Source organism: Pollachius pollachius (assembly GCF_949987615.1).
Source record: "Pollachius pollachius genome assembly, chromosome: 14".
In the NCBI taxonomy this organism is placed as follows: domain Eukaryota; kingdom Metazoa; phylum Chordata; class Actinopteri; order Gadiformes; family Gadidae; genus Pollachius; species Pollachius pollachius.
In genome coordinates this window covers 19,816,424-19,831,599 of record NC_136947.1, presented here as the reverse complement: position 1 = coordinate 19,831,599, position 15,176 = coordinate 19,816,424, and the positions used below count along the sequence as shown (strand labels likewise).

Genomic DNA, 15,176 nt, shown 5'->3' with positions numbered 1-15,176 from the left:
GGCCTGACCATAGGCCTGAGCTGCTCCAAGACGAGTCTCTCCAGGGTCTTCATGATATGTGACGACAGTGCCACCGGTCGGTAGTCCGAGAAACCACTGGGCTGCGTCTTCTTAGGCACTGGAACGAGGCAGGACATCTTCCATATCACAGGGACCTTGTGGAGGCTCAGGCTCATGTTGAAGACCCGATGAAGCACTCCACAGAGCTGTTCAGCGCAAGCTCTGAGAACCCGTGGGCTGACACCGTCAGGGCCTGCAGCCTGACCGGCGGGGAGTTTGCTCAGCTGTCTTCTTACATGAAGAGGTGTAAACAGTGCAGACTGGGTTTGGTGGGCATAGCAACAGGAATGAGAGGTGATTGATTGATTTTATTTGACATAAAATATGAACAGCACTCTGTGTCATACATTAAAATACATATATAGTCAGGGATTGAACGTGTCTGACTGTGATGAACAAAACCCAAAGAATAACGATAAATAAAGATGACTTTTCCCAATAAAAGATTGGTTTAATTGGTGTGTTGAACACAAAAAAAGACACAGGCATTCGCTGTTGCTGGCCCTAATTCATGGAATCCCTTTCCACCCCATATTAAGTCCTCTACCAACCTTGGCATTTTCAAGTCTATTTTAAAAACCTACCTTTTCTCTCATGCTTTTAACTACCCTTAACACCCCACTCCTTTCCCCATTGCCGCTGTATGAATTCTTATTTATTTTTTTTACTGTATTTTAATTGCCCTTAATTTTGCCATTTAAAGCGCTTTAAGTCAACTCCTGTAATTAAATGTGCTAAATAAATAAAAGTGACTTGACAATAAAGCACAATGGCTTATTTCCATTGTGGCACCTGTGGGGCAGGAGAAGAGGGCAAGTAGCAAGTTTGGTTCTGAGTTTGAGTCATTGTCTTGACGCTTGCAGACAGTCCTACCAGCCAGGTCAGGACAGGTTGTCTGTGAGGTATGCAGCCTGGATAGTGTTGCCAGATTGGGCCAGATTTCCCACCCAATCTGGCAACACTGAGCCTGGAAAGCTGCACCCTCACGGCTCCTTTTCCCTCGCCTGGGGCTAAAGGTTTCTTTGTTTGGATGTTAGGGTTGAACCTATTTCTTGAAGGAAGAGTCATGTTTTGTACAATTACGTTGATTTCTAATTGTTTTCTTCATTTAGAAATGTTCTCAGTTAGGAGGGAGATAATATATTTTCAACATCTAAAGTGTTAGAGGTTTTTTGAAGCCATATTTATTTCAAAGAAGGAAGACAATAGAGGGGGGAACATTTATATATTTCAGATGAGTTTACAATCTGCACAGAAAATAACCATGACAACCAGGTACACACAATGCCTCTTGCTCTATCGATTTACATCAGATAATGTGTATTGTGAAATATGAACATCAAAGCTAAACTTTCCTTCTCGCAATCATTGAATATCATTAGGTATTTAAAAAAATGTATTGTAAAAAATATATCTCAGAGCAATGTTGTGAACAAAAGAAACAATAAAAAACAAAACCAACATATAATGAAATGCCTTGGAGAAAGGCATCAACAAATGGCGCCTCGGAGGTAACAGGACCGCCAGGCTCTGGGCCAAGGCCAGGAAGGGTCCTGGCCCGCTAGACGTAGTCTCTGCCCGGCTGGCTGGGGTGGGCTGCAGACGGGTACCCTTTACCCCTCCCCGAATCACTCCCGCCGCACTTGCAGCAGAGGAAAGACCCTCCGATGATGAGCAGGCTAGAGGAGGCCCATCCCACGAACAGAGCCGCCCCGAACTCAAACCTGGAGAAAGAAACCAATGGCATTGCTTTAAATGAACCAATGGCATCGCTTTAAATGAACCAATGGCATTGGTTTAAATGAACCAATGGCATCACTTTAATTAAACCAATGGCATCGCTTGAAATGAACCAATGGCATAGCTTTAAATGTGTGCAGGTATTGCTGAATACATCTTGTTGTTCTGGTTTTGCAAAAGATTGTTTTAAAAGCATTATGTCATGTGAGATGATTCTCACGTTACATAAATGTAGTCTTTTTTGTGCTTGTTAACCAAAGCGTATTGCAATTATCGTAAAATGCATATGTATTTATAGGAGCAGGTATGGCTTATTTGGATAGCAGCAAATATGTAATTGTATGTCTCAAACTCAAAGCAAACAATATTGTGCTACATTTCACATATCAAAATAAAATATAACTGCCTAATATACGGCTTGGTACAGTACATACACCCTAGTGTCTTAACACTTCCCTTTGCCATTCTGACACACAGATGAACTGATGGCCAGAAGAGCAGTGGGACGGCGCACCACTAGAGTAAGGATCAGTTGGACCACTCGAGTAAGGATCAGCTGGACCACTAGATGAGCTACAGCCAGGTTCTTACTTGGAGTTGGTGGGGGTGAAGGGGTCGTAGAATTCCTGTGCTATTCGGTGACCATACCAAATGGTGGCTACCAGACCACACAGACCTGTCACAAAGACACATACACTGTGTTTTACAGAAGGATTCAAGATAATCCACTATAAATTGATACATACAAATAGAAGCAAATGATTAAAGCTTAAAGAGATTTGAGAGTCAGTGACAGCACAAGCATATATGCTTGTGTGTGTGTGTGTGTGTGTGTGTGTGTGTGTGTGTGTGTGTGTGTGTGTGTGTGTGTGTGTGTGTGTGTGTGTGTGTGTGTGTGTGTGTGTGTGTGTGTGTGTGTGTGTGTGTGTGCCTGATTGTGTCTGTGCATGTCTGCCTGTGTGTAGTTGTATTTGCATGTGTGTCTGGGTTTGTGTGCATGTGCATGCTTGTGTATGCATGTATCTGCTTGTGTGTGTGTCTGTGAGACGTATGTGCGCGCGGTGCCCGTGTGTCTGCGGTGTGTCTGAGTGACCGGGGGTCCTCACCTGAGAGGATGAACAGGATGCCCCCGGTGAGCGCCACCTTGTCCTTCTGCTCAGGCTGGCCCTCCAGGCAGGTGGTGCAACGCATGCCCACCACCGCCACCAGGACGGACACGAAGCACAGCACGATGGACGTCACCATCAGGCCCCGCGCGCCCTGCACCATGCCTGGACACACACACACACACACACACACCCATTGTGATGTTTCATTTCACACACCTGTGTTTTAGATTCAGATTCAGATTCACAGTTTATTTGATTACATTTTAGTGTACAAGTACACAATAGTAAAATTATTAGGCTTGGTTCCTCAACAGCCACATAGCAGAAACAATACAAGATAAAGTAAATTAAGATAAGTACAAATCAAATATATAAATATAACCACAAGTGTTGATTAACAGGGTCCGAGCAAAATTAAAAGTCAAGAACACACTAATGGAAGATATATAAATATAACATAATTTTCATATTTAAGGAAAGATGTTCCACTTAAAAACGTGAACGAGAGTTACGTATGTAACCACGGTTTTATGAATTCTGGATGACCGCTAGAGGCAGTGCTTAACACTGGATGTTATCCATCGCGCATGCGCAGGTCGAGTATTTAATATCAAAAAAGTCACACGTGACCGGGAATAACGTCAGGGCGCCCGTCTATATAAGCCCACGTCACTCTCCAAGATGTCCCTTCAGGATCTTCTCGCAAGATTCCGAGTGACAGAGAACTCTGGCGGCCATCCACAATTCATAGAACCGTAGTTACATACGTAACTCTCGTTCTATTTCATTCTTACTGACCGCCAGAGGCAGTGCTTAACACTGGATGACTATTACCAACGTAGTCACGAGGAATCCTGTACCCACCTATTAGGAAGGGCCTGAGGGTTCCTGAAAAACATCTGCAGCCACTGCGTGGTGAGCAGCTACATTGACCCTGTAAAATCGGGCAAAGGTGCACACTGAAGCCCGGGAGGCCGCTGCACAAATCTCACTGAGAGGCACTCCTCGTAGTGCTGCCCAGGAGGTGGAGACACTCCTGGTGGAATTGCCGCTGATGTTAAGAGGCAAAGGCAGTCCTCTTGACTTGTATGCCTCCTCAATTAGCCCCACCACCCACTTGGAAAGCCTCTGTCTGGACAGCGCTTGCCCCTTCCTCGGGCCCCCGTAGCAGACAAACAGGCCATCAGACTGGCGAAAACCAGCAGTTTCCTGTATGTAACATCTAAAGGTTCTCACCGGGCAGAGTAGTTCTGCTGAACTAGCTTCCTCATACGGTGGGTGTGAGGGGCTTTAAGCTTTTAGCTCTATGACCTGATTATAGTGGGCCGAAGGCAGTCTCTTTGGAAAAAAAGATTGGTTAGGCCACAGTGCCACCCCTGTGCCGTCTGAGTTCCAGCGTATGCACTGTTCACTCACTGACAACGCATGAAGCTCACTCACACGCTTGGCTGACGCGATCGCTAGAAGAAAGGCAACCTTTGCCGACAGTCATTTCAGTGGCACCTGATCCAGGGGCTCAAACGGGGAGAGACGGAGGGCTCCAAGTACCTGAGGTAGGTCCCATGAGGGAACCTTGACAGCCCATGGGGGGTTCCTCCGCTGGGCTCCTTTAAGAAATCGGGTCACCAAAGAATGAGACCCCACCTTCTGGCTATCAACCTTAATGTGCATGGATGAAATGGCAGCCACATAGACCCTTAAAGTGGAAGCAGATAGCTTCGTTTACAGTAAGGACTGCAAAAAATGCAGTATCATTGGCACTGAGGAACACTCCGGTACCTCTCTCTGAGCCTCACACCACTTTGCAAATATCTTCCACCTGTCCCAGAGCGCCCTCCACCAGGGTGAGTCTATGATGGTTTGAACTACCTCCTGGTCACATTCCATTATAAATGGATCAGGCCCCTCAAGGGCCAAACCCATAGCTGCAGGCAATCTGGCCTGGGGTGCCAGATGTGGCTCCCCAGCTGTGAGAGCAGGTCCCGCCTCTTCGGCAGGCACCATGGATCTCCATCCAGCAGCCTGTACATTACTGGAAACCAAGGTCTCCCTGGCCAGTTTGGGGCAACCAGCAGGAGTCTGTGGTTCCCCTTCTGAACAATGTGTAGAGTTAACCCTATCAGTGGAAATGGCGGGAAGGCATAAAGGAGCTGATGTGGCCATGGATGTGCAAAGGCACATCTACGATCTCGATGGCCTTCTTCTCCAGGAGGGTGGATACCTCCTGGCTGAGGGCCTGTCGCCTTGTGGGATCGCTGACTGTAGTCAGTCTGATCCCCCTGAAAATTGGGGGCCGGCGTCGGAATTGGAGATTGTACCCCTGGGAAAGCGTGGCCACCACCCAAGAGTCTGGAGTGCAACTTCCCCTGCAGATGAGGTGCTGCTGTGCAAAGCGCCCGACGCCCGGCGCTGAGCCGTCAGTACCTGCCCCCACGTCCTCTTGGGGGCCTGGGGGGTAACCTCGACCCCCAGCCCCTCTGTGCCTGGGGTGCAGGCCTTGTGGGAGCCCGACGGGGTTCATAGGGTCACTCAGGAGCTGGTGAGGTCCTGGGATAACCACTAGGACGAGCTGGCAGCAGAGGACGATTAGTGCCATAACCTTGTGGAGGCTGCTGTCTCGGTAGGGATGTAGCTCCCCAAAGGCTAGCAAACTGCTGCCGTGTCTGGTTAGCCTGGATGCCACGATCCAAGGCCTGTTGTGCTGCTGGGCCAAACAGCTCTCCCGGAACTATGGGGAGAGTGCGGAGGGTTCTCCGGCATGGCTCTAATAATGGAGACTGGGCCAGCCATACCTGGCAGCAAGCCAGCGTAAGCGACGATATCAGCCTACCAAGCTCTCTGGTCATGAAGGCAAACGCCTGCAAAGACGTGTCACTTAGACTCTGTGCTGAAGTATCGGCACTGGATGATTGCAAGGAATGAGACAGGGCCAGTATCAAATGGGACAAGGAGTTCCCGATATGGCCCATATGTGCCGCTGTGTTAGCGATATGTGGCCTGGGACAGCGAGCATTCGGCCTCAACACCTCCTCTGGTGCCACAATGAGGGAGGCAATGGTAGGCTCTACGGCTGGCATTCGGTCAAGTCAATGCTTGCTGGCATTCTGCATTGAAGTCAAGCTGTCACTGGTGTGACAAGATAGAGATCTGGGGTCTGGCAGAGAATGCACTAGCTGGAGCAATTGCTGCTGGAGCCTCATCCAACCCTAAGCGTGCCAGTGCCAGTCGAACCACTGGCTTAACTGTGGCCGGGGAAGCTTCTGCGCCTGCCCTAGACCCACTCCCTACATGCTGGGAGCCGTCTTCAGAAGCCTGGGTAGAAGCCTCTACCTCACCCTGTCCCGGCCTGTCCTCAGAACTGGCTACAGGATGCCCTCGTAGACAGGGCATCTCCGTCCCATTCTGGTGTAGTTGGAGCCTCAACCTGAGGGATTGACCCCTGGGTTGCCGCTAACCTAACTGGCTGAAGGTTAGGAGCAAACTCTTAATCTCAGCGAACTCTGACACTAGCTTGCTAACTAACTTTGGCAGCATAACCGCCAGCCTTCCTTGCCTTCTTCCTGGGCGGGGCAGCCCTGGGTGGGGAGCATACTCGTACCATTGGTTCTCTTCGAGGCGGGGGAAGCTCGCCTTCAACCTGAGGTCCTTCCAAATCGGCTAGTCTTGCCATTTTCAGCCCATGTGGCATGAAACTGCAATTCATACACTGATCGTCAAGCAGCCCCTCCCTCAGGTGGACCACCCCGAGGCATGCGGGGCATTCATCACGTCTATCTAGGGCTAGCAGTGGAGCCATGCAAGTGCGGCAACCATGTGAGCCTAACATGTTGTGGGAATTAAGCTATCCAAAAGTCTTTTTCCAGAGTGATGTAGTTACTACTGAGCGAAAGCACCCGACAGTAATAATTCAACAAAAGGGCAGCAACTGCTCAACGTAAGAAACTCACACTAAAACAGTTTTATTTCTTTCTTTCAAAATTAATTTATTTTTCTTATTTACCCACTAGCCTTAACCGTAATGGGGAGCTTTTGCTCTTAAATTCAAAACAAGGGAGTACACGCTTTAACGAGCGAAAACACAGCAAACGCCGGTAATGGCAATCTCCGATGCAGCGAGGCAAACAAAACAGGCAAACAAAATAAGACAAAACAAGTAAGCTTAAGCGGGTGCCGAAAACAGGATCCGTTTATCTCACTTAACTTTATAGCTAACACAGAGAGAATACTTACCTTAGCAGCCGCTAGAGCTGGTGAAGACGCTGTGTTAGCCTAGCGTTATGTGAGCCGAGCTCACCAGCGAAAACACCGGTATGCGGCGTTCCTAACATATTCGTGCGTGACTAATCGCAGCCCTTGGAGGAAAAATCCGTGACTCCAACCATGCGGTTGCAGGGCTACCAGCAAAGAGTCACCGGCTAATATTGCTTTTATTCGAGCTTATTTGGTACTCTAAACCAATATTCGCTACTGCGAGAAGATACAAGGGACATCTTGGAGAGTGACGTGGGGTTATATAGACGGGCGCCCCGACGTCATTCCCAGTCACGTGTGACTTTTTGATATTAAATACTCGACCTGCGCATGCGCGATGGATAACATCCAGTGTTAAGCACTGCCTCTGGCGGTCAGTAAGAATGAAATAGAACTGCAGACTCATTCACATGGTCAAAATGTCTATTGATAAGCACACAACATCCAGAAAACTCAAAGCACACATTTCTCAAGTGAATTAAGGGCTTTCTTCAAAGCATATACCTGAAAAATCTTTGAAATCCTGAGGAAATTAAACATTTGCAGTCAAGAACACTAACGGAAGAAATATAAATATGACAGAGTTAATTATGAGGGGAAAATGGTTAACGAAGAAGTTCCCCTTAATGCCATACTGTGTCTTGGCAGTCCGATTCTTGGAAACTAATGAGCTAATGAGCTAATGAGCTAAACTAATGTTGATTGCCTGATGAATTTCAGGTGCTGTTCAATTTTGTGTTTCTTAAATGAGCGGCAATGACAGAATGTCATGTTCAGCTTGTTCATTATGCTCTAATCAGGATTCGACAATTAAGGGCTTTCTTAAAATAGTACAGATCTGAAAATTAGCACTGTTGATGGTATCCGCCTAATGATAGCCATATGGTAGTTATACAATAACAAAATTATCCTATAGGAAAAACGGGTTGAGACTGTGGACGTTTGGCTTTTCTAGGAAATTGTGGGAAAAGTAAACATTTTTAGAGCAGAAGACCAGGGTGAAAAAGATGCATCTGATTTTAGAGATTAATATGATGAAAGAATTTTGAGTCCAGGTCAATCTCGTAAGGAGAAATAAGGCTAGTTCTTTATAATTTATTTCTTTGGGTGCAGTACCACAATTTGGGTTTATTAGTAGTGGGGGGTATTGGTATCCACCTAATAATAGTCATATGTTTTTTTATACAATAACAAAATGGTCATATAGGAAAAATGGGCTAACTGCTCCAACTTTATTGGCCAATATTTCTCAAATGGAACTAAGTAAAATAAATTCTGTTCTATGATTTTTGTGAGGCTTGGTCTAAAGATTTTATGTGGCGATTTTGGTGAATTTTTGATTATTTTCTTAGCCTGTGAATCTTTTTATCATGTTTAGCTTTAACATGAAATTATGGGAAAAGTATACATTTTTAGGGCATAAGAGGGTTTTATAAATGGGTAGAGGGGGTTATTGGTAACCATACCTGGAAATTTCAAGAGTTTTCGACTTACGGTATAGGCTGCAGTATGAGTTTTTGCAGAATTTGAGGGAAAAAATAAACGTTAGAGAAACAATCGGACCCCTTAATGTAAGTAAATTGTGTGTGATTGACAGGCATTAGGAATTCTCAGAACCAATCAGGGAAGAGAGGCTCTGAAAGGTCAGGAACAAGGCAGGAGTGGTCTAAAACCTAGATGTACTTATCAAGAGGTAGGCAGTCAACTCAAAACAGATATTCTCACAGCGCATTTCCCTCAATAGTTGATGGATGCCTACATGCCATTTCTAATACATTACACTAAATATCAGCGCCTGAATCATACCTACAGCTCCATTGATGAGCAGGTATGGGTTAGTCATCTTACTCATGGAGGCCTATAGCCTCCCTCAGCGGCAGACATTGGGGATTGAACCAAACACCATAAACACTAGACTAATGTGCCCCCAGGGTTGGATGGGTTTGGTTTGATCACATTCATTCCTTTGGGTTTAGCTTTGCATAAGAAAAGCCTTCAGCCATTTTACCCACTTTATCAAGAGGCACAGCACAGACACAAAGAAAGCCCGCTCTGTGCTTGACTAGGCAGGCAACGGCATGTGTGAGTGCAGTGTGTAAGTGCATGTGTGTAAGTGCATGTATAGGTGCATGTGTCAAGTAGCCCAAGAATAAATGAGACAAAGAGATATTCTAAATGTGTTGGGTTACGTACAGCACCTCCTAAAAACCAGCACCAATGAGGTTGATTAAAAGGCAGATGCAACGTGTTTCTGGTGTTGATGACTCAGGCCTCCCTGCTCGTCTCAACACGCCAGCTAGGTCCCACATTCCTCACAACAACTAAAAACTACCAAAAGAACTACAAAAATCTGAAGTATATTATATGGTATATGATATAAATGATATCCACATTTAATTTGTAAAATAAAGTGTGAGCTTTTGTCAAAGTGATATTGTATCACGTACGTCAATATACTGTATATACACACACACACACACACATATATATACAAATGTATGTATAGATGGGTGACGTACATGTTTTCTTTTTATAAATACATTTATGTATTTTTTTATATACATATATTCATTCTGTTACGACCAAAACAAAAACAAAAATAAAAACGTACCAATAGGTGATCAAAAGACAGTTTTTTCTTTTTACTGTATCTTTGAAATACGAAAACGATAAGTTAAGGCTTAATGTAAATGTACCTGGTATTTGCAGAAGTGATTCAAACACTTTGCATTGGATCTGCCCCGTGCTCTGCGACACACAGGTCTTCCACAGTCCTTGGTACATGGCCTGGGCGGTGATGATGTTGTCCCCCACGTAAGCTGAAGCCTTCCACTGCACCATGATGGTGGCGGCGATAGAGCCGATGAACCCCACGAAGGCTAGCGAAAAGCCCAGCAGCTGCATCCCCGAGTTGGCCATCCCGGCTCCTGAAAAGCTCAATAAGTAGAGACTAAATGAAGGGGAAACAGTTCTAAACACTAAAGCCTCCTGCAACAGGCAGGGTCCCTGGTTCAGCTATGGGGGTGGAATTTGTAACAGAGGATGTGACTGATCAAGAAATGCAGTGGAAAGAAAGAAGGGTTTGCTGCATGTTATGGTTTGGGAATGGAACGGGAGCAGTAATGTTGACTCCTGGAATTCCATGAAAACCCTGGGAAGGTGTGGCATCTTTGACCTGGCTTGTTGGCACAAGTCTGGCTTTGCTGAGCTTCCATCTATGATGAGGGGGACAGAGGGGGGAGTCCTGTTCTGGGTTAGTTTGGCCTTCTGTAAGTTAAGTAGAGGTAGTGAAAGTCACAAAACCTTTTGAACGGTTTCGAAACCATTGATTGAGATTATTGAACGCTTTTGACTCCATAGTCACATAGGTCTGTACCATTGGTTATATTTCATGCTTTATTTATTAGTTATATTCAATGCATCTCCATAAACATCTGTGCACAATGCAATGTAGATGAATACTTTCCTCTAATACTCTTTCTCTTATCTGAAAATGTTGCCAAGTGTCAATTTGGCAGTGTACCTGAAACCGGAGTCTGTTTTTTTATATGTAAGAACGAACATAACAGGCACCATTGATGTGATGAATTCAAGGTAGCATCAATTGATTCAAATAACCGTGTTTGATGGTATGCATATGTAGGTTAAAAGAAATGGGCCTATGCCATAAAGCTAACGAAAAGCCAGCTGGCTAACGTGAACAGTGTCCGTCCTGGAAGGATGGAAAGATACCATATAGTTCCTCCGAACGAGGGAAGTTCCATAAAAGGACCTTATTAGTATATTTCCGACGAGATAACCCTCTGGCACGGAGCAAACTCTCAATGTGTCTTTCACTTATTTGAAAACCATGCCTAGAGCCAAACACTGACTGGATTTGTTTGTGTGTTAGGCCAAGCTCGAAGAAGAATTCAATAAATCGCTCCATGTCGTTCCGTTGGTCTCTTGTTTGTGTCTTGTTTTCGACTTTTATATGGCGGAATATCACAGACAAAAATCCTGAGCAAATGACTTGCGAACGCTCAATTTACACAGCAGTGCAAACAAATGATTACTGCTAGTGCTTTTAGTTACAGAGCAATAATAAAGTCTGTGAGTAGAAAAAGCTGAATACACAATTGTTTTTTCTATACTTTGGTGGCAGGGAACTTCAAATCAACTCATCAAATGTTGTTAACCGTTTCCCTCACCCCAACCGTATTACTAACACTAACCCTTTTATTAAGATCAACCCTAACCCTATTACTTACGCTAACCCTATTACTATCCTTTCATATTAATAACACTAACCATATTAGTAACCCAAATACTAAAAGTAACATACTAACCAGTCCCTACTACATACACTAACCCTACGAACACACACTGAACCTGTTACAAAGGTCAACCCTAACTCTAGCCCTAACCCTATTACAAACACAAACCCTGCTACTAAAATCAACCCTTACACTAGCCTAGCTGTTCTCAAAGTGTGGGGCGCGCCCCACTGGAAAAGAGACGTGACGGGTGGGGCGCGACAAACGGGAGGAAATTTCACTAGCTAGGTTTAAATGGAAATTTCTGATACGATTAGATTTCTAATCGGAATAGATCTATTCCTATCATGCAATGCGAATGTACGTTTGTATGTCTCTCGCGCACAACCGTTATGTTGGTCTGGACTTATATGATATATGTAAGGGATAATGTTGTACAGAACGCCGGTCCTTATCGGGAAAATAAGCCCCGACAGGACAAACCCTTTTAGGGTTTAATACCCTTCAGGGCGGACCCCGAAGCGAAGGGGTCCGCCCTGAAGGGTATTTTTTTCTAGAATGACCGGCGACGTTCTATACATTATCCCGCTTATTACACGGCCCCTTGCCAAAACAAAACAATATCTTCACACGGTGTGTCTTTTTACAATTTCCAATTTCTATCAACCGGACACGCTGGGGTTTATAAGTTACAGGACTACTTACAGAGTAATAAGAAAGACGTGAATCAGGCAAAAAATATACTTTCCTTAACAGCAGTCAAGTTCGGTGTTCATAAAAGTACAGACGGACCAATTGCGAACTACTGCAGCTGCTGATGCCATCTCTCTAAGTTAAAAAGTAGCCGCACCCCAAACCAATCGAAATAAGTGTATACATGTCAATTATAGCAGACTACACCACCTCCTCTATTCCGCATGGAATTATATTCCGATCAGAGAATTGTATTCCGATTGAGGCGTATTTATAATCATTTTGTATTCCGATTGAGCTGTTCTTCGACTTCTAATCAGATCAGAAGTGTCCATGTAATCGCGGCTACTGAAAACGAAAGCTTGACAGACATAGCAACAGTAACTAAGGGGGCGGGGCTTAGCGAAGGGTCAATTGTAACGTCATGACACAGCGGCACTTTTAATTTCTCTATCGTTGAACTTGCTGTTATTTGATGTTATTGAGTTAGAATTTAGATACAACATGATGTTACCATTTTACTTCAATAAATTTGAAAATGTTAAACTTGGCGTATTTCATTAGCATTGTGTTGGGGCAATGGGGACAGGTGGGGCTTGAAAATTCCCCCTTGTCCAAAGTGGGGGATGACCGAAAAAGTTTGAGAACCACTGCACTAGCCCTACGTAAGCTAACCCTATTACTATCCTTTCATATTAATAACACTTACCATATTAGTAACCCAAATACTAAAAGTAACATACTAACCAGTCCCTACTACATACACTAACCCTATTACGAACACTCAACCTGTTACTAAGATCAACCCTAAAACTAACCCGAACCCTATTACTAACACTAAACCTGTTACTAAGATCAACTCTAACTCTAGCCCTAACCCTATTACTAACACTAACCCTGTTACTAAAATCAACCCTTACACTAGCCCTAACCCTATTACGTAAGCCAGGGGTTGGCAACCCTAGGCACGCGTGCCACCACTGGCATGGGGCAGCATAATCATTGGCACACTTACAAAAAAAAAAAAAAAGTTATTTTTCATTTTTATTTTATTATTATTATTTAGAAAAAATCACAGCACAATGCGGTAGCACAATCATTACTACCGATTTTTTTTGCACTTTATTCTGTTTTGGGCATTTCCTCCCAGTGCAAATATGTTTAAATTAGTTAGAGAAACCAGTGTTCTGAAATGGGATCAATTAATAGTTTTTAAACCTATGTTGTGAGTAAAATATTTAAAATATTGTTGCAAGTGGCCTTTATGGTTTTGCAAAGCTTCACATGTCTTAAAGATTGATGTGGATGGTTCCAACATTCTCATATATTCTTGTTTTTTACATTTCTCACAGTGCAAATATGTTTTTGAATGAGTTTCTGAAAATGGTGTTTTAAGATGGGACATATGTAATTATAATATGTAAGCCCATGTTGCAAATATAACAACCAAAAAACATTTAAAATGTTGATGCATGATTGTGGACTATATGGAAATAGTACATTTTTAGGTCTTCTGGAAATGTTTTTGGTTGCTGTGTCATAATTCAGCTTAATTTTTAATATATTGTTGCTTAAGGCACACTCATAAATGAGAAAATGTAAAACTGGCACTGCAAGTTGAAAAGGTTGCTGACCCCTGACGTAAGATAATCCTTTCATACTAATAACACTTACCATATTAACAACCCAAATACTAAAAGTAATCTTCTAACCAACCCCTACTATATACACTAACCCTATTATTTGCACACAACTTAAAAGTCATTAGGACAAAATGTGTGTGTGTGTGTGTGTGTGTGTGTGTGTGTGTGTGTGTGTGTGTGTGTGTGTGTGTGTGTGTGTGTGTGTGTGTGTGTGTGTGTGTGTGTGTGTGTGTGTGTTAAATAGCTCTTTCTTTGAACATCACTGATATGTAGTGTTTGGTCAGAAAGACAGACACACATATTGATTCATAGATAGATACATGATAGATAGATAGTTAAAGAGATACAGCCCACTCCTGCCATATGTAAACATTGTGTCCGGCGGTCTGAAGTTATGACTCTGAAGGTAAACAGGCTTTTGCTTGAAAGGCCATGAACACAAATGTCACTTTAAAAGACATTAGGAATTGAACAACCTCCTGTGAGTTAAACTCACTTATCAACTTTAACAAGTCAAAGCGGCTCAAATACTACAACCCGATAACTATTGGCATGAATAGTGATTTATTTATTTTGGGAGGTTTTGAAGGATTTTCTGGGGGTTGGCTGTTGATATCACAGCAGGACGTGGCCAAAGCACGGAGGTCTCCTCTTTCCTAATGCAGGCTTGTTGTTCAGGGGCTCATTCAGCTCTACGCCCACACTAGGCTGGTGGTCTGGATCCCAGGAGCACAGGTATGTTCACTAGTGAGACTTCAACTGTGTAACTATGAGTGATAAACAGAAGTTAACATACCATAGGTTTCACTTAATTTACTCTATTTAGATTACATATTTTGAGATATATCAACAAGAATCGTTCTTTGTGTCCTTATAATCAAAGATCAAATCTAGAAGGGTTTTGAAACTATTTATTAGATTAAGTCTACAGTAACAGCTGTACAACAGCAACAACAAAAAGATGACGTTTGTAAAGTCATCAGGCTTAAATCCACAGTACCTTATTATGGGTGATTAGTAGGTCATACACTAGTCAGTCGGTGGCTCAGATAGAAATGCAAGTGATGAAATATATTTTCCTTAATGCTGAACACCATCGTCTTTCTGCTGTTGAAGACTTTGCTTTAGTTCCCCAAACCAGTAGCTCTTCCCCTTCCCCCTTGTCCACTCAAACAACAAGAATCAATCAGTCAATATGTGAACAAACCCAGACCTTATTGCTCCTACAACTAAAAGAGTTTAACAAGCCCACCAGATTGTTTAGGCACATCAATTATTCTAAAATGAATATTATTTATTTGTCAAATTCAAACCAGACTTTGTCTTTATGATCTATTTTGTAGCAAGTGCTTACTATTAAAACATTATATGATAGTTTATTTGTAACCTGACTGGCCCCTCATCCTATTGATCTGGTTATTTCC

The 15,176-nt window shown here is 43.6% G+C and overlaps 1 protein-coding gene across 1 annotated transcript; it reads right to left on the bottom strand.

The window, feature by feature from the left end:
• Positions 1 to 1,069: 1,069 nt before the first annotated feature.
• cldn1 (claudin 1) lies at positions 1,070 to 10,257 on the bottom strand. Its single transcript, XM_079751560.1, has 4 exons — positions 9,857 to 10,257; positions 2,907 to 3,071; positions 2,392 to 2,476; positions 1,070 to 1,784 (listed from the first exon to the last, which is right to left on the bottom strand). The coding sequence occupies exons 1-4, from the start codon at positions 10,077 to 10,079 to the stop codon at positions 1,622 to 1,624; spliced, it is 636 nt and encodes a 211-aa protein (XP_079607686.1). The 5' UTR covers positions 10,080 to 10,257; the 3' UTR covers positions 1,070 to 1,621.
• Between the last annotated feature and the right edge of the window lie 4,919 nt (positions 10,258 to 15,176).